General features: G+C 39.4%; 1 protein-coding gene across 2 annotated transcripts in view; it reads left to right on the forward strand.

The window, feature by feature from the left end:
• Nucleotides 1-20,076, forward strand: part of LOC106879538 (electroneutral sodium bicarbonate exchanger 1) — a 161,630-nt gene that overhangs the window by 125,658 nt on the left and 15,896 nt on the right. For both annotated transcript variants that reach the window (XM_089350788.1, XM_089350789.1), the window contains 4 exons: nucleotides 1,425-1,558; nucleotides 5,347-5,881; nucleotides 16,345-16,458; nucleotides 17,633-17,797. In XM_089350788.1, coding sequence (XP_089206914.1) covers nucleotides 1,425-1,558; nucleotides 5,347-5,881; nucleotides 16,345-16,458; nucleotides 17,633-17,797 — 948 coding nt within the window. The remainder of the gene's footprint in view (nucleotides 1-1,424; nucleotides 1,559-5,346; nucleotides 5,882-16,344; nucleotides 16,459-17,632; nucleotides 17,798-20,076) is intronic.

The following is a 20,076-nucleotide window of genomic DNA, read 5'->3' on the forward strand; positions in this document are numbered from 1 at the left end:
TGGCCTATGCCAGTGGTGTAACCAGCCCACTTCGGCATACCTTTCTTTCATTGGACACTAAACTCTGCTTATGAAGACTTGTTGAGGCAAGTAAAATCGAAATCAAATTCGATGACAGCACTGCATGACTGGCATCCATGCTAGTGGAGCACTGAGAGCACCATCTGAGCATGATCATTGTCAGGGGTGCTGACTGGCCCCCGTGCCGGTAGCACGTAAAAAGCACCATTCAAGCGTGATCGCTTATATATCACATCATTCTTTAATGTCTGTTTTCCTTGCTAGCATGGGTTGGACAGTTTAACCAGAGTTGGGAAGCTGCATCGAGTTCCTGTCTGATTTGGTATGGTCTTTATTGGCTGGATGCCCTTCCTAACACCAACCACTTTGCAGTATGTGCTGGGTGCTTTTAATGTTCCACTGGCACAAGCACTTTTACATGGCACTGGCATGAGAACTTATTACTTAGCACTGGCGTGGTTGCTTTTTACAAGGCACCAGCACAGGACTTTTGAAGGCCAGTCCTCTTCACCAGGGAATGTGGACTTAACACTTCTGCTATGGAGGACAAGTCTTTTTGAGTACAGCAAGGCACTACCCAACTTGAAGGTAGTGCCTCAGTAAGGTTGCAGTCAAATTACTCAAATTTCTGAAATTAGTAAAAGATTTTATGCAAAGTCAGTAACTCTTGATGTTCAAAAACAGTAAAAATTTACACAAAAATCTTAACACAAAGTTATGTCTTTAAATATTAAATATATACAGACCAATAATACTAAAGTCACAGCTAATGTATTTCAATGGAGTTTTTAACACACCAAAGTTCCAGTTAACAAACTATGCCAAACATTAATTGAAAACAGATGAATACTTGTGTCTTCATTTACTGTTATGATTTGGAAATGATTCCATCTGTTCTTGTACATATTTGTTCTTGTTGCTTTCCTTTGTAACAATGATTCAAATATGAAATAGAATTGCTGTTGATTCTCTCTTGGTAAACTCTAATACGTTGGTTCTGATTACAGAATGCTAACTTAACTATTACCTTTCAATTTTTATGCAGATGGCATCACTGAGTTATTTATTCATTAAACAATTCTATTTTTTTTTTATTGTAACCAGTGTATTAACAATCTTGTATTTTTACTTAGTGATTCTTCCATTGCCACTTTGGCAATTACTGAGAAGATTATGATTAACTGTTGAGATCATAATAAGAAAGAAACATGTCCATAAATGTTCTATATACTTATCAAAATTAGTGAAATAATGCTAGTCATTGACTGATATTTATCTTTGCTGCATAATTATTTCTAGTTAACTTTATGGTGTTTACTGCATAGAATACATTAATACTAACTAAACTGAAGTTTTTACACTGTGCTTAAGAATCAATATTAAGAACAACTTTTCATTATCAGGGAACAATGGAATGTATCTTGACTGCTGCCATTACTGGAGTTGCATATGCATTATTTTCTGGACAACCACTGAATATTTTAGGGAGCACAGGTCCAATGTTAGTCCTGGAGATGATACTTTACTCTTTCTGCAAGTAAGATTTAATCAAATATATTCATACCACCATAATTATGGTTCACTGATCTGTACTTAGACACACAAACCATATATATACACGTGTATGTATGTATGTATGTATGCATGTATGTATGTATGTACGTAAGTATGTATGTATATGTAAGTATATGCATGTGTTTGTGTGTGTCATCATCATCATTGTTGTTTAACATCTGCTTTCCATGCTGGTATGGGTTGGATGGTTTGACTGACAACTGGCAAGCCGGGAGGCAGTACCAGGCTCCAGTTTCATTTGGCAAGGTTTCTACAGCTGGATGCCAACCACTGCTAGACTGTAGCGGGTGCTTTTTTCCATGCCACCGGCATCAGAGCCAGTAAAGCAGCACTGGCATTGGCCATGCTCAAATGGTGCACTTTACATTCCACTGGCACGAGTGCCAGTCAGGCTGCACTGGCATTGGCTGCACTCCGATGGTGCTTTTTACATGCCCTTGGCATGGGTGACAGTCATGCAGCACTGTTATCGGCCACTGGCACTAGCATCAGCCACAACATATCACCCAATGCTTGAAGGGTGCTTTTAAATGGGCCAGTTATGCAACACTGGCATCAGCCACAACTACGATCTCACTGGGCTCGCCAGGTCTTCTCAAGCATGGCTTTTCGCCAAAGGTCTTGGTTGCTTGTCATTGCCTCTGTGAGGCCCAATATTCAAAAGTTATGCTTCACCACCTCATCCCATGTCTTCCTGGGTCTACCTCTTCCACAGGTTCCTTCTACTGCTTGGGTGTGACACTTCTTCAAACATCTGTCCTCATCCATATGCACCACATGACCATACCAGCACATTCGTCTCTCTTGTACACCACAATTGATGCTTCCTATATCCAACTTTTATCTCAGGATGCTTACACTCTGTCGTGTATGCACACTGACATTACACATCCAGTGAAGCATACTAGCTTCATTTCTTTCAAGCCTACACATGTCCTCAGTAGTCAGCTCGTGTTGCACTGCCATGTAGCATGGTTGTTCGCACACAGGCATCATACAGTCTACCTTTCACTCTGAGTGAATGGCCCTTTGTTACAGCAGCTCTCTGAACTTTGCCCAGCCTTTTCTTATTCTAACAGCTACACTTTCAGAACATTAACCCCCGCTACTGACTTGGTCACCTAGGTAATGGAAGCTATCAGTTACTTCTAGTTTTTTTTTCCCTGGCATGTGATGGAATCTGTTTTCTTTACATTTTCGGTTTTTATTGCACCTATGCATCTTCCACACACAAAAGTTATGTGTGCATCTTCCACACACAAAAATTATCTTCCCAATTAACCTTCCTTTGATATTGCTGCACCTCTTATGTGTCCATAGCTTACACTGGGTACATCTTATGGAGTTTCTACCTATGCCTTTTCTACAGGTTGAGCAGGGCCATCTACCTGAAGGGATTTATGATTTGTCCACCTTCCTACTTACTAAGGCTTTGGTTTTTGCTCGGTTAACTGTAGGCCCTTCAATTCTAGATCTTGCTTCCACACCTGAAACTTCTCTAGTTCTGGTAGCGACTTAGCTATGAGAGCAAGGTCATCAGCATAGAGGAGCTCCCAGGGGCAGCCTGTCTTGAATTCCTCTGTTATTGCCTGGAGGACTTTGATGAACAAGAGGGGCTGAGGATTGATCCTTGGTGAACCCCTACTCCTACCCGGAATTCCTCGCTATACTCATTGCTAACCCTCACCTTGTAAAGCTCTCACCAACCACTCCTCTATCCCTAGTTTCCACATTGACGACAAGATAAGGGATTGGGGGGCTCTGTCAAAGGCTTTTTCCATGTCAACAAACGCTAAGTACCGAGGTTTATTTTTGGCTAGGAATTTCTCCTGCAGCTGTCTTATTAGAAATATAGCATCAGCTGTGCTTCTCCCTGACACAAACCCAAACTGCATCTCATCTAAACTAACTCTGTCCCTAATTAGTTCGGCTATGACCCTCTCTGTGACTTTCATCACATGATCCAACAATTTGACACCTCTAATTACTTCTGTCTAAGCCATCACCTTTACCTTTGTAGCAGTTGACTATGTCTCATAACCTTTTAGATTTGTAGCGGGCCAGATGAAAGATGTGATATCAGGTTGATATGATGTAGCCCACTACTAAATGTAGCATGTAGATGTAAGGCTTGAAGGTTCTCACATCGGAGTAACCAGTGAACATCAAAGAATCAACACCAAGAAGGAAGAAATATTATTTACATATATTTATTCATTTGCCTGATAGTGATAGTGACAACAAGGTTGGCTCGCTGGTTAGTAGTTGACAGTGTAGAAAAAAAATTGTCTGTCAGTAGAGAGTGAAAGAATAAGGAATGCACGGTGCTGACTAGAAAGGAAGAAAGGAAGGATAAAGGTGGCATCGCTTATCTTGTGGCGAAAAGCCTCTCTTCACATGTTGAGTTGAGGGCGAAGGGGAGTGCTGTTCTTGGTTGAAGCTGAAGCAAAAGTAGGTGCTGCTTGTTGGTCTGGCTGACATAAAAGAGAGGATGTTGCTTCTTATTTCTTTGTTGCCCACAAGGGGCTAAACATAGAGGGGACAAACAAGGACAGACAAAGGGATTAAGTCAATTACATCGACCCTAGTGCGTAACTGGTACTTAATTTATCGACCCCGAAAGGATGAAAGGCAAAGTCGACCTTGGTGGAATTTGAACTCAGAACGTAACGGCAGACGAAAGACCGCTAAGCAGCTCGCCCGGCGCACTAACGTTTCTGCCAGTTCGCCAAGAAGGTGTTGCTTCTTGGTTACAGCTGACATAAGAGAAAGAGATAGGAAATTCTCTGTTATATAGACTATGGGTCAGTAATGTAGGTCAAACCCCAAGCAAAGGACTGACCTTTCCTTGACTAGCATATGTCCTAGGGGGTCGAGTGTTTCCTCATCAATCATTTAATGTAGAGAGGATTCCCTGCTCGTTTTGACAAGCAACAAGTGGGTGGATTTGGTTTCAAATCTCAGGCAAAGTCTAGCTAGGTCCCTACAAGTTATTCTTATACCACAAAATATTTTGACTTCATACAAGTATAACTGTAGTGATAAATACTTCTAGGATTGCTGCTGTTATTCTTTTACTTGTTTCAGTCATTTGACTGCAGCCATGCTGGAGCACTGCCTTGAAAGGTTTTAGTCAAATAAATTGACCCCAGGACTTTTTATTTTCAAGCCTAATACTTATTCTATCAGTCTCTTTTGCCATACTGCTAAGTTACAGCGACATAAACACACCAGCACCAGTTGTCAAGTTGGGGGACATAGACACAAAAACACACACAGATATATACATATACTTACACAGACACACACACACACACACACACACACACACACAACAGGCTTCTTTCAGTTTCTGCTTACCAAATCCAGTCACAAGGCTTTGGCTGGCCTGACCCTCTAGTAGAAGACACTTGCCCAAAGTGCCAGGCAGTGGAACTGAATCTGGAGCCATGTGGTAGGGAAGCAAGTTTCTTACTGGTGCAATTAAATTTGATATTTTGTATTTCAAATGGCATCAACTATAGAGTCTCTTGGATCGCTTTATATAATACATTTTATGGAATCTTTGTACATTTGAAGTAATTAACAATTAGCTGTTATTTTATTTTTTCAGTATCTTACAAGAAAAATTCATGTGTAGAAGGTTTTATTGCAAATTATACAGAAATGCCTGTTTTACAAAAATAAATAAATAGAAATGAAATACTTTGAGAATCTAATACAGCATATATTTTCATATTCTACTTGCAGAGAAAGAAATCTGGATTTCCTACCATTAAGATGTTGGATTGGATTGTGGACAACTCTAATCCTATTATTGGTGGTGGCTTTTGATCTGAGTGCTTTAGTTAGATACATAACTCGTTTTACTGAAGAAAGCTTTGCTTGCTTGATTGCCATTATCTTCATTGCTGAAGCCTTTAAGAAGATAATTGGCATAAATGCTGACTACAAACTTCATACAAATGTGCCGGACACCAGCGTTGAATGTATGTGTCTGTTGCTTCCAAACAATACTGCAAACAGTACAGCAAACAATACTGCAAGCAATATTACAAACAATATTGAAAGCAATTTCTCACTGCCCTTTGATAATATAACAGAAACAATACCAATTGATAATGAGTTTACTAAACTCAATTGTTCCAGCATTGGTGGTAAAATCACTGGTGACTGTGTCTTCATGCCTGATGCCTTTCTCTTATCAATTCTGCTGTTCATTGGGACATTTACCATTGCAAATACCTTACAAAGCTTTAAGACCAGTCGTTTTTTTCCAACTTGGGTATGTATGTAAATGTTATTTGGCTGCATTTTATTTGATATGCAAAATATGGTACAAGGTGTTTGGGCTAAATTCGACAGTTTGCATAAAAGAAAATACAATTTTCCATCCAAAAATAAAAGTATTTTTAAAAAATTCAAAATTTTCAACTAAATTATGACTGGCAGATAACAGTTTATTCAAAGTAGCCTCCTTCAGTTTCCAACCTCAAGATGACTCTGGAACCTGGAGCATGCATTTGTCACTGTGTCCCTAGTCTCTGGGAAGTTCTGTGAACACCTTGATTATGTCCATCAACTTACAGGTGGAGTGTGCCCCACACATAGTAATCCATCTAATTACAATTGGAGAAATTAGGAGGCCAGAAAATGGGGCTGGCAAAGTCATAGAAATTCTTTGACAACCACATCTGACCCTTTCCAGAAATATAGCAAGGAGCCAAATCCTGCTACTACATATATGACATTCCAACAGTGACACTCTCCATTCAGGGTTTGACTACAATCTCTAGCAGCTTCGCATAGGTGTCTGAATTGAGCCTAAGGCTCTATTCATCAGTTGTTGGATGAATTTCAGCTTGCAGACACACTCAGAATGGCTGCTGGCCGCAGCTTCATAATCTCTGTTGCAGTAGTCCATGTGACATTTTTACAGCCTTTACAGTGTTCACAAGTGGAGGCGCAATGGCCCAGTGGTTAGGGCAGCAGACTCGCGGTCATAGGATCACGGTTTCGATTCCCAGGCCGGGCGTTGTGAGTGTTTATTGAGCGAAAACACCTAAAGCTCCACGAGGCTTCGGCAGGGGATGGTGGCGAACCCTGCTGTACTCTTTCACCACAACTTTCTCTTACTTCCTGTTTCTGTTGTGCTTGTAATTCAAAGGGTCAGCCTTGTCACACTGTGTCACGCTGAATATCCCCGAGAACTACGTTAAGGGTACACATATCTGTGGAGTGCTCAGCCACTTGCACGTTAATTTCACGAGCAGGCTGTTCCGTTGATCGGATCAATTGGAACCCTCGACGTCGTAAACGACAGAGTGCCAACACACAGTATTCACAGAGCAATGAGCAGCAGTCATAATGTCAGCACTTTGATACCTGGTGCAAATCATCATGATATACGCAACTCTTTTCCAATATTCAGATAGCTTCCAGTTCTCCTTGTCAGTTAACTTTTTCTCAACTACAACTTTAATTTTTATGATCTCCAATGCCATTCATTGGGAAGCAGCTCCTGAAAAAAGAAAACAAAAGTTGCTCAAATTTAGCCCAAACACCCTGTAAATAATAGCTTTATTTTACTTCCTCTGATTGTTCTCAATGATGGTGAATGGTTCAAAGAAATGATATAAACAAAGGACTAAATTCTTTGCAGTATTAAGTTGCGTATCTTAATGTTCTGAGTTCAGATTCTGACTTTACTCTCTGTTATTTGGATCAGTGAAATATTCTTCAGACAAAGACTGAAGACAATTAAATTTACTATATCTCTCTTCCGCAAAGTTTTAGTAATGATAAAATGTGAGAAGGTGCTTCTGGATACACCTATCCCTTAGATGGTTTTCATACATCTAACTTATATCTTGAATAACATATATATTTCTGACTAAGAAGCCCTAGCCAGACATAAAGCCAGCACATATTGGAGCAAATAACAATAGAAGCATCCTTTACATATATATGTATATATATATATATATATATATATATATGTGTATATATATATATATATATATATATATATATGCATATATATATATATATATGTGTATATATATATATATATATATATATATATGCATATATATATATATATATATATATATATATATATATATATGCATATATATGTATTTATCTATATACGTATATATATGTATATATATATTTATTTATATGTATGCATATATATATGTATGAAACGATCGTATCCGATTAACTAAAGACTTGTTTTGTTTATGCTTTTCCCTCCGGTTTTTTGTTCTATGTGTGCCATAAATATCGCCATCCGTTTAGAGAAAAATTTGTAGTTTAGAATCAGTAGTTCTTTGACTGCTATTTCTAAATTTTCAGTATGTTGGAGAAGCAACTCAATGCTAATCCCTGTATATTTATGATGATAAATGGTTTTACCGATAAAGGTTTTTTCATACTGAACTACTTGGCAAAATTGTTAATTATTAATTCTATTATTAATTGACGATTCCCTGCCCTTATTCTTGTATATATATATATATATATATATATATATATATATATATATATATATATATATATATACACATAATGTAAGTGTATACATCTATATCTATCTATATATATATATATATATATATATACACATAATGTAAGTGTATACATCTATATCTATATATATATATATATATATATATCTATATATATATACATGTATAGGGCCATGTGTCCGACCAAGCTCCTGGGCCTCATGGATTTAAAGTGGCCAAGTACCTTCAAGTTCCTTTTGAATGGGTCTCATGGAGGTGGGGTGATTGAGTTCCTTTCGAACTTTGGGCCTCATGGAAGCATAGTGGACGAACTCCTTTTGAGTGTTAAGTCTCACTGAGGCAATGACGAATACCTTTGGCATTATGTCGTGCTTGACAAGAAGACCCATCAAGCCAAGCAAGATTGCTGGCATGGCAGATAGCAGTAGCATGCAAAAGCACCTGTTACACCCTCGGAATGGTTGGCGTCTGCAAAGGTATCCAGCCATAGAAAACCATGCCAAATCAGACTGGATTCTGGCACAACCTTCCAGCATGCGAGCCCAGTCAAACCATCCAACCCTTGCCAGCATAGACTACAAACGTTAAATGATGATGATAATGATATATATATGGTTGTGAGGTTAAGAAGTTTTCTTCCAAACCACGTGGTTTTGAACTGTGGAAGTGCATGGCTTAATGGTTAGGAGGTTGGACTCATAATCGTAAGATCGTGGTTTTGATTTCTGGACTGGATGACACATTGTGTTCTTGAGCGAAACACTTCATTTCATTTTACTCCTGTCCATTGTGCAGACAAAAACTAGTAAACCTGCAATGGAGAGGCGTTCCATCCAGGTGGGGAATTTATATGACATGGAAACCGAGAAACCAGCCCTTATGAGTAAGCATGACTCGAGCAGGTAACTTTACCTACTTTTATATGGTTTTGGAATCAGTTCTACTGTGCAGCACATTGCCTTGGGCAAGTGTTTTCTACTATAGCACCAAGCTGACCAGAGCCTTGTGAGTGAACTTGCTGGATGGAAATGGGGAAAAGCCTGTCATATATATCATCATCATCATCATCATCATCATCATCATCATCATCGTTTAACGTCCGCCCTCCATGCCAGCATGGGTTGGACGATTTGACTGAGGACTGGTGAAACCGGATGGCAACACCAGGCTCCAATCTAATTTGGCAGAGTTTCTACAGCTGGATGCCCTTCCTAACGCCAACCACTCAGAGAGTGTAGTGGGTGCTTTTACGTGTCACCCGCACGAAAACGGCCACGCTCGAAATGGTGTCTTTTATGTGCCACCCGCACAAGCCAGTCCAGGGGCACTGGCAACGATCTCGCTCGAAAATCCTACGGGAGCCAGTCAGGCGGTACTGGCAATGGCCACGCTCAAAATGGTGCATCTCATGTGCCACCCGCACAAGAACCAGTCCAGGGGCACTGGCAACGATCTTACTTGGCTTGCCGGGTCTTCTCACGCACAGCACATTTCCAAAGGTCTCGGTCAGTAGTCATCGCCTTGGTGAGGCCCAATGTACGAAGGTCTTGCCTCACCACCTCAGCCCAGGTCTTCCTGGGCCTACCTCTTCCACGGGTTCCCTCAACTGTTAGGGCGTGGCACTTTTTCACGCAGCTATCCTCATCCATTCTCACCACATGTCCATACCAGCGCAATCGTCTCTCTTGCACACCACAACTGATGCTTCTAATGTTCAGCTTTTCTCTCAAGATACTTACACTCTGACGGGTATTCACATTGACATTACACATCCAACGGAGCATACTGGCTTCATTCCTTGCGAGCTTACGTATGTCCTCAGCAGTTACAGCCCATGTTTCACTGCCATGTAGCATGGTTGTTCGTACGCATGCGTCATACAGTCTGCCTTTTACTCTGAGTGAGAGTCCCTTTGTCGCCAGCAGGGGTAAGAGCTCTCTAAACTTTGCCCAGGCTATTCTTATTCTAGCAGCTACACTTTCAGCGCACCCACCCCCACTACTAACTTGGTCGCCCAGATAGCGGAAGCTATCGACTACCTCTAGTTTTTCACCCTGGAATGAGATAGAAGTTGTTTCCTGTTTGTTTACAGTCTTTATTGCACCTGTTTGTTTACAGTCTTTATATCATCATCATCGTTTAACGTCCGCTTTCCATGCTAGCATGGGTTGGACGATTTGACTGAGGACTGGTGAAACCGGATGGCAACACCAGGCTCCAGTCTGATTTGGCAGAGTTTCTACAGCTGGATGCCCTTCCTAACGCCAACCACCATCATCATCATTGTTTAACGTCCGCTTTCCATGCTAGCATGGGTTGGACGATTTGACTGAGGACTGGTAAAACCAGATGGCAACACCAGGCTCCAATCTGATTTGGCAGAGTTTCTACAGCTGGATGCCCAGCGTTGCCTTTCTGGCACTTGTGCCCGTGGCATATGTGTGTATATTTGTGTTTGTGTCTCCTTGTTTTAACATTGCCTTGCTGTTGCAAATAAATGGCATTCATTTTCAATGTTCTGTGAAAATATATCAGGTTATGGGGAAATATTAACCTTACTTGGAAATAGATATGTGTTCGCAACAGAAAGGACATAGAAAATTTTTCCTCAGTAGACACTGTCCAACCCATGCAAGCACGGAAAAGTGAATATCAAAATGATGATGGTGGTTGTGGTAGTGGTGGTGTAATTTATTTGATATCTTGTCTGGTCAGGTGATGTGTATGGACGAGGACAGCTGTGTAAAGAAGTGTCGATCTCTAACTGTGGAGGGAACCTGTGGTAAAGGTAGACCCAGGAAGACATGGGATGAAGGAGTAAAGCATGATCTTTGAACTTTGAACCTCACAGAGGCAATGACTAGTGACCAAGACCTTTGGTGTGCTTGAGAAGACCCCTCAAGCCAAGTGAAATCATAGTCATGACTGATGCTGGTGTCATGTAACTGGCATCCATGCTGGTGGCACATAAAGAGCCTTTTTTGAGTGTTGGGCCCCATGCAGGCAAAGTGGCTGTGTTCCTTTTGAGTAATGGGCCTCACAGAAGCAAAGTGGTTGAGTTCCTTTTGAGTGTTGGGCCTCATGGAGGCAATGACTGAGACCTTTGGCATTATGTCATGCTTGAGAAGGAGATCCATCAAGCCAAGCAAAATCACGGTCATGGCAGGCACTGGTGTCATGCAAATGGCACCCTTACTGGTGGCATGTAAAAGAACCCATTACACTCTCAGAGTGGTTGGCATTAGGAAGGGCATCCAGCTGTAGAAAAACATGCCAAATCAGACTGAAGTCTGGCGCAGCCTTCCGGCTTACCAATCCTGGTCAAACCATCCAACCCATGCCAGCATGGACAACAGGCATTAAATGATGATGATGATGATGATGATCTTAAAGTGAAACTTTGAACTTTTAATACATCAATTGTATACATCATGACTGTGATTAACAAGATTGCTTCAAACCATATTCTTCTTAGCTCAAACTGATAGCCAGTACTTTGCACAAATGTCTTTTACCATAGCCTCAAGTCAAAGTTTTGTGAGTGAAATTTAGAGTTTGTTATCTGTGCAGAAGTCTATTGGATTTGTCTGTGTATGTGTATGTGTGTGTGATTTTAATGAGATATCTGCAATGAAATTAGTAAGCTGAAAGGCCTCAGACTTATTTCATCTTCTCTCAGAACGTATTTACAAAAATTTTGGCTGGTGTTGTTTACACCAATCATTAATGGATTTAATTAAGAACACTCTCTAAACAGGGCATGTTTTTATAGTATTGATGAATCTCGCTGCCAATATTTGTCATATCAATTAAGAAGTTGTTAGCTGTAATTCATCAGCTATAGAGTTTATGGTACCAACCAGCTCTATATGCAGACAATCAATTAATCAATATTTTTCTCTCTTCTCTCTCAGTTGGTGGAGCAACAGATACAGCAGATCATCAGACTGAAAGCCTGATGAGTTCAATGCTAAAAATGGCAGCCAAATCTCTCTCAAATTTCATGCTACAACCTTAAAGACATACGTTAGAGAATATAGTCTGCGATATATATATATATATATATAACGTGAGAGAGTTAGGGGTTGGGGGTACAACCCACTAAGGGATAGTATCTATCCAGTATACTGCTGGGAGGGTACCCAATTATTGCTACGCTAGTGCTATACTAGGTGCAATCAATGGGAGCGGGTAAAAGTGGAGGTTTTACCCAAAATTTGTGTATATATATATATAGATATAGATAGATAGATAGATAGATAGATAGATAATAAGGATTACAATGTTCTGCGGATTTGCCAATGTTCTGCGCTGTGAGGACCAAAGACTCGAGGTATTTCGTGTTGCAAGACAGGCTATATATGTTTCATAGCTAGCAGAACCTCAGAAGTAATAATTATCCAAATGAGGGGTTACCTTTTAGCTACTCATCAGGCCAAGCATTGGATAATTACCACTTCTGAAGCTCTGTAAACTAAGAAACATATGTAGCCTGGACTTTATCGACTCCTTTTCCTAATTTTGGATCGTGATGGCACCTGTGCCCAGCGTCGCCTTCCTTGGCACTTGTAAAGACATTTGAGCGAGATCGTACCAGTGCCGCTGGACTGGCTCCTGTGCAGGTGGCACGTAAAATACACCATTTTGAGCGTGACCGTTGCCAGTACCACCTGACTGGCCTTCGTGTCAGTGGCATGTAAAAGCACCCACTACAGTCTCGGAGCGGTTGGCGTTAGGAAGGGCATCCAGCTGTAGAAACTCTGCCAAATCATATTGGAGCCTGGTGTAGCCATCTGGTTCACCAGTCCTCAGTCATATCGTCCAACCCATGCTAGCATGGAAAGCGGACGTTAAACGATGATGATGATGATATATATATTAGGTTGTCTGGAAAGTTCTGAGCATTTTTAAGCTAAATCTTTTAACACTTCATTGAACACACCTGAAACGTATCACAGTTAAAACTTTGATGTTCTTTGAAGTGTTAGTGCATCTTTTCTTTGTTCCTGACTAAAAATAGATTTATCTTTCATTCTTGCTACCCTTTATTGACATTTGAAATACATAAATTTCATGTTCACATTGTAATGCTTTTCTTTCTTAAAAATGAAGAAAATACCGCAAAGACTTTCAAAAACATTTGTGAAGTTTATGGTGATGATGTTGCTAGTCAATCAACTGTTCAAAAGTGGTTTGCAAAATTTAAAGCTGGAGAATTTAGCTTGGAAGATGACAGTCACAGTAGAAGACCTTCAAAATTGGATGAAGATGTTTTGAAGGCAAAAATCGGAGAAAACTCAAATATGATTAGAGAACTTGCAGAGAAGTTGGAAGTTTCCAAAAGTATGGTTCATGAACACCTAGTGAAGCTAGGATACATTTCTTGCTATAATGTATGGGTCCCTCACAAGCTCTCAGAAAAAAATTGTTTGGATCGGTATTCCGTTTGTGATATGCTTTTGAAATGGAATGAAATCATGCCTTTTTTGAAATGATTTATGACTGGAGATGAAAAATGGATTGTGTACGAAAATGTAGTGTGAGAAAGATACTGGAGTTTGTGTAAGGATCCCCCAAAACAGCAACTAAAGATGTTCAAGCCATGATCATCCAGACAGTATCTAGGACTATATTATTTAAGGTGTCCTTTTCTTAAACAGCCATGTGAGAAATTTGGCTACTATTTCTAGCAGGTCGAGTGCCTGGCCTCGTTAGCGCCACTACAGTAAATTGGACGAACTTATTGATCATATGAATTGCTTTCTTCCTCATTGGGTTTGTATCAAATGTGTCATCAAGTCCGGGTTAAGTAGTTTTTATACCAGGATAGAAATTAATGCTTCATTTAGGCAGCTGTTAATTTACTACAGGAGTGGCGAATATAATAGTGAATGCGTTAAATGGTGTCTAAGGGAGGGGAGACTACTCAACAAATATTATCATTTCATCAATTATAAATTATTAATTGATTTATTTTCTGTTATAATACTGTTATATAAGCTGAGGCGCGGCTGTGTGGTAAAAAGTTTGGTTCTCAACCACATGGTTCTGAGTTCAATCCCACTACATGGCACCTTGGGCAAAGTGTCTTCTGCTATAGCACCGGGCCTTGTGAGTAGATGTGGTGGACAAAAACTGAAAGAAGACCATGCTATATACATGTGTGTGTGTAGATACACACACACATATATGTATGTGCATTTGTGTCTCCCTGCCTTGACATTGCATGCTAGCTGTAAATGGGTGTCTCTGTCATACAAACAACATTATTCATTTTCAAAATTCTATGAAAACATGTCTGGTCATGGGAAAATATTACCTTATTTGGAAACAGGTGATGGTTGGCAACAGGAGGGGCATCTGGCCATAGAAACTTGCCTCAATAATTTCCATCCAGTTCATACAGGCATGGAAAAGTGGACATTAAAAGGATGATGATGAATTCTATTTACATCAAGGACGCTCTTGGCAAATATTAAGTACAAGATTCATACTTTAATTCATCATAAATTGCAGTTGATTTTATTGATTATGGTCCTCTTTCACAATTTTTTAGCCATTTGCTAAAATTATAAATTCATTTTCCCACACAGTAGTGTCTTATGAGTTGATTATAAAGATTAATCTCTAAAAAGTATTTGATTTCCTCCTTTGTCGTTAATTCAAATACTATCAGAGAAACTTTTATTTTTTCTTCCAGTACATAATTCTATTAACTCTAACCATTCTTCAAGCATGCACTTCTGCACACACACACACCACCACCACCACCACCACCACCACACAAATGTGGCTGCAACTTGATTCTAAGTAATGCTATTGCTTGACTTCTTCTTAAACATGACCAGCATGGATGTGGCTTTTCACTCCTACTGAAGACTTACAATCTTTTGTACACCTACGTGACAATGATGAGCTCCTCTTGTAATAGATGTTACAATGTTGTTTTGGTGAACCTTCATATGATATTTAGTTTGCCTCCTGACATAATTCATTTCCACATTCTCTGGAAATAGAGCAGCAATATAATTCATTGTTAACAACTTCCTTGTGTTTATGACTCCTGATGACAGGGCAGGAAACAAAACCCGTTTAAGAGCAGATGAACTCAGTAGTCAACAGCTGGAAGTGAGAGACCCCTAGTTTTTGTTTAGACGTCTCTCTGGAAGAAGGGAAACTATGAGGTAATACTTGTAACTTTGTTTGCATCCAACAGTATTGACATACATTCATCCATATACAGAGCAAATGAATAAAAAAAAAAGAAACAAAATATCAAACACAAACAAAAAAGGTCACAGCGATATAATTCACTGTTAACAACTTCCTTGTGTGTGTGACTCCTGATGACTAAAGCCTACCTTATTTAGACAGACGGACTCACACTCGCTACATGTTAAGTTGGGCTGTATGCCAACTCATTCAGGCAAATTCCCATCAAGACCTTTAAGAACATCCCTCTGGAGATGTTCATGCTTGATACACTTTTGTTTGAACAGTTTTGTTCTGCCAGCAAGCTGTTTTATGTTCAATACTTTACACATTGTTTGGTACTTATGTATACCCCTGCAGGGCAGAAAACAAAACCTGTTTAAGAGCAGATCAACTCAGTCAACAGCTGGAAGTGAAAGACTCCTGGTCTTTGTTTAGACATCTCTCTGAAAGAAGGGAAACTTTGATGTAATACCTGTGGCTTTGTTTGCATCCAAGTGTTGATATGCATACATTTATTCATATGCAGAGCAAATTAATAACAAGAAAAGAAACAAACAAAACATCAAATCCAAACAAAAAAGGCTGATTAATTAGGTTGATGAGGGTGGCGAGCTGGCAGAATCATTAGCATGCTGGGCAAAATGCTTAGCAGTATTTCATCTATCTTTACATTCTGAGTTCAAATTCTGTTGAGGTCAGCTTTGCCTTTCATCCTTTCAGGATCAATGTAATTGACTTACCCCTTCCCGTAATTGCTGACCTTGTGTCAAAATTTGAAACCAATATTATTAGGTTAATGTCCAGGTATGTACACACACATATATATATTTTTTATTTACAGTATGGTTCTATAACTTCATTATATCACTTCTAAGAGTTTTCTAATTTTTCAGACTGTTTTCTGTTTGAGAGAGAAAGTGAGAGAGGGGAAGAGAGAGAGAGAGATAGCAATGAGATGGTGAGGATGTAATTTGACAATTTCAAATCTTTCCATTTCCAGGTTCGTCAAAATCTCAGCGACTTTTCAGTTCTAATTTCAATTATAATAATGGTTGGTATTGACATGCTTCTTGGTATCCCTACTCCGAAGCTTGAGGTACCTAAAAAGTTTAAGGTAAGTGTTTGAATTGTTGTTATTACCAGATAATAAAGACAGTGTGATTATTTCACTTCATGAAAATGCATACACAAACATACCCTATTTTCCTCTCTCTCTCTCTCTCTCTCTCTCTTCTTTTCGTTCTCCTCTCCCTTGCTCTTTCATACACATACTTCAGAAATGAATAAATTAAGTACCAGTCGAATACTGTGGTCAATAAAATCAACTATGCTCAGCATACTCACTCTGATCAGTCCCGTGGCTGAATTCACTGAAACAACAACTAACGACAAGTATAATTTTCTTTGCATTAACTACATATTCTAAGCACATGCATGAGCTGAGGAATGAGACACTCTTGTGTCATGTTCCTGACAATAATGATTGTTAGGTTTTCTTTTGCACCACAATCACTTAATTACACAAACAAGAGTCGGAGTCAAAGTTTTTTTGTATCGACTCCACAGCCCTATTTATTATTATTTAGCTTTGTTAGTGAAATTTGGTAAACAGAAACTATGAAAAAGCTCACTTAAAAAGTAAAATTGATGCTCCAAACAAAATCAGTTTCTTGCATTTAGTTACAATCTAATGCCTTTGATGTAATTGACAAAAATCCATGAGAGCAGTGCCCTAACATGTTCATAGTTCAATGACTGCTGCCTGTCAAAGAATACCTATATTGCTTGACATTGATAACTTTTCACCTTCCATTAGAAAGATGTACTCTATTTTATAAGGTGGGACCATGTGATCCATTACCAGATCAATATCAAATACAAATTTTACAATGATTGATTTTAATAAAGCTGAAATGAAAATTTGTTGAATAACTGAGTTGCAACCATGGGATTTTAACATTTGCATCACAAATATACATCTGTATTTGAAACTGTTGTGAAATACTTTTGGCACATAGCTTCTACGTTGAGGTAGCCATTCAATAAATAGAAAATACTTGAAGAAAAAAAAATGTAGGAGACAAAGTACTAAAATTGATATACTACACTAAGAAAAACTCTTTCAAGGTGCTACCCTGGCAAAAGAATAGTTTGAAATGAATAAAGTAAAAAATAAAGTTTGTAAAATATTCCTTTAAAAATAAAACTAAAATAATTTTGCATGTATTCTCGAATTGTGGCTCTTGTCTATTATTGTAATATTGTATGTATTTCTCTTTATTCAACAGCCAACACGATCTGACCGTGACTGGTTCATCAATCCTATTAGTGATAAGAATCCCTGGTGGATGATTTTAGCATGTTGTATACCAGCCTTGTTGGCAGTCATCCTTATTTTCATGGACCAACAGATTACAGCTGTGATTGTTAACAGGAAGGAGAATAAATTATTGGTAAGAAATGATAGTATTTTAGAAAAAAATATTTAGCTTGGATAAATGTTTTGAGTGTTTTAATGGTAGAAGTCTAGTTCTGATACTAAAAGACGATGCTTCTCAAAACGGCTTTCAAGGAATTTCAGGGTTCTCTAAAAGAAAAAAAATTAAAGGGTTCTGCATGATAAAGTGTATTTTAATAAAATTTAATCATTATTTTACACAAAAATTATATTCCCATTTTCAAAATAATATGTTTTATACATTATACATACATACATACATACATACATACATACATACATACATACATACATACATACACACACAAACATACATGTGTGTTTGTATGTGTGTATGTATGTTATAAGAAGCAGAAACAGTATTAGTTCAAAACATGTGTCTGTGTATCATACTTAAGGCAGATAATCATCGAAAGCCTTATGAAATGTGCTACTTGTCTCAAGAAAGCGTCTCTTATAGATGTATTGTCTTATAAAATTGAAATATATTATCAGTAGGTAAAAATCATCCAGCAGCTGCAAACAGTAGGTAAATTATCCAGCAGCTTCAATTCTGCATTTCACCTGATAAAAGTGATGAGCAACAAATAGTATTGTTTAAACAATTCCCTGTCAACAAACTATCCACTTTGTACTTTTGATTAATACCAAGTAGAATGAAAAATTCCTTGCTTGTAATCTAGACAATTTGTAGTGATAGGAACGGTATCAAACTATAAATAACACTTCGGTCATTTGTATTCATGTAGTCCATATGTACATGGAAAAACAAAGGTAAAACAAAAATAACCTAACTGATCAGAATATCAGAATTTATTCATTAAATTAGTCTATAAATATTTTAAATCAGCTGATAAATAAATGTGTGTGTGTGTGTATACATACATACATATGTATGTACGTATCATGCATGTATCATCATCATCATCATCATCGTTTAACGTCCGCTTTCCATGCTAGCATGGGTTGGACGATTTGACTGAGGACTGGTGAAACCGGATGGCAACACCAGGCTCCAGTCTGATTTGGCAGAGTTTCTACAGCTGGATGCCCTTCCTAACGCCAACCACTCAGAGAGTGTAGTGGGTGCTTTTACGTGTCACCCGCACGAAAACGGCCACGCTCGAAATGGTGTCTTTTATGTGCCACCCGCACAAGCCAGTCCAGGGGCACTGGCAACGATCTCGCTCGAAAATCCTACAGGAGCCAGTCAGGCGGTACTGGCAACGGCCACGCTCAAAATGGTGCATCTCATGTGCCACCCGCACAAGAACCAGTCCAGGGGCACTGGCAACGATCTTACTTGGCTTGCCGGGTCTTCTCACGCACAGCCCATTTCCAAAGGTCTCGGTCCGTAGTCATCGCCTCGGTGAGGCCCAATGTACGAAGGTCTTGCCTCACCACCTCAGCCCAGGTCTTCCTGGGCCTACCTCTTCCACGGGTTCCCTCAACTGTTAGGGTGTGGCACTTTTTCACGCAGCTATCCTCCTCCATTCTCACCACATGTCCATACCAGCGCAATCGTCTCTCTTGCACGCCACAACTGATGCTTCTAATGTTCAGCTTTTCTCTCAAGATACTTACACTCTGATGGGTATTCACATTGACATTACACATCCAACGGAGCATACTGGCTTCATTCCTTGCGAGCTTACGTATGTCCTCAGCAGTTACAGCCCATGTTTCACTGCCATGTAGCATGGTTGTTCGTACGCATGCGTCATACAGTCTGCCTTTTACTCTGAGTGAGAGTCCCTTTGTCGCCAGCAGGGGTAAGAGCTCTCTAAACTTTGCCCAGGCTATTCTTATTCTAGCAGCTACACTTTCAGCGCACCCACCCCCACTACTAACTTGGTCGCCCAGATAGCGGAAGCTATCGACTACCTCTAGTTTTTCACCCTGGAATGAGATAGAAGTTGTTTCCTGTTTGTTTGCAGTCTTTATTGCACCTGAACATCTGCCACAAACAAAAACTAACTTGCTAGTTAACCTGCCTTTGATGTTGCTGCACCTCTTATGTGTCCATAGCTTGCACCGGGTACATCTTATAGAGTTACTACCTACTCCTTTTCTACATACTGAGCAGGGCCATCTACCTGAAGGGGTTTGTGTTTTATCTACCTTCCTACTTATTAGGATTTTGGTTTTAGCTAGGTTGACTCTAAGGCCCTTCAATTCTAGACCTTGCTTCCACACCTGAAACTTCTCCTCTAGTTCTGATAGTGACTCCGCAATTAGGGCAAGGTCATCAGCATAGAGGAGCTCCCAGGGGCA

The sequence above is a fragment of the Octopus bimaculoides genome, chromosome 4, assembly GCF_046866305.1.
Source record: "Octopus bimaculoides isolate indiv1 chromosome 4, ASM4686630v1, whole genome shotgun sequence".
Lineage (NCBI taxonomy): Eukaryota > Metazoa > Mollusca > Cephalopoda > Octopoda > Octopodidae > Octopus > Octopus bimaculoides.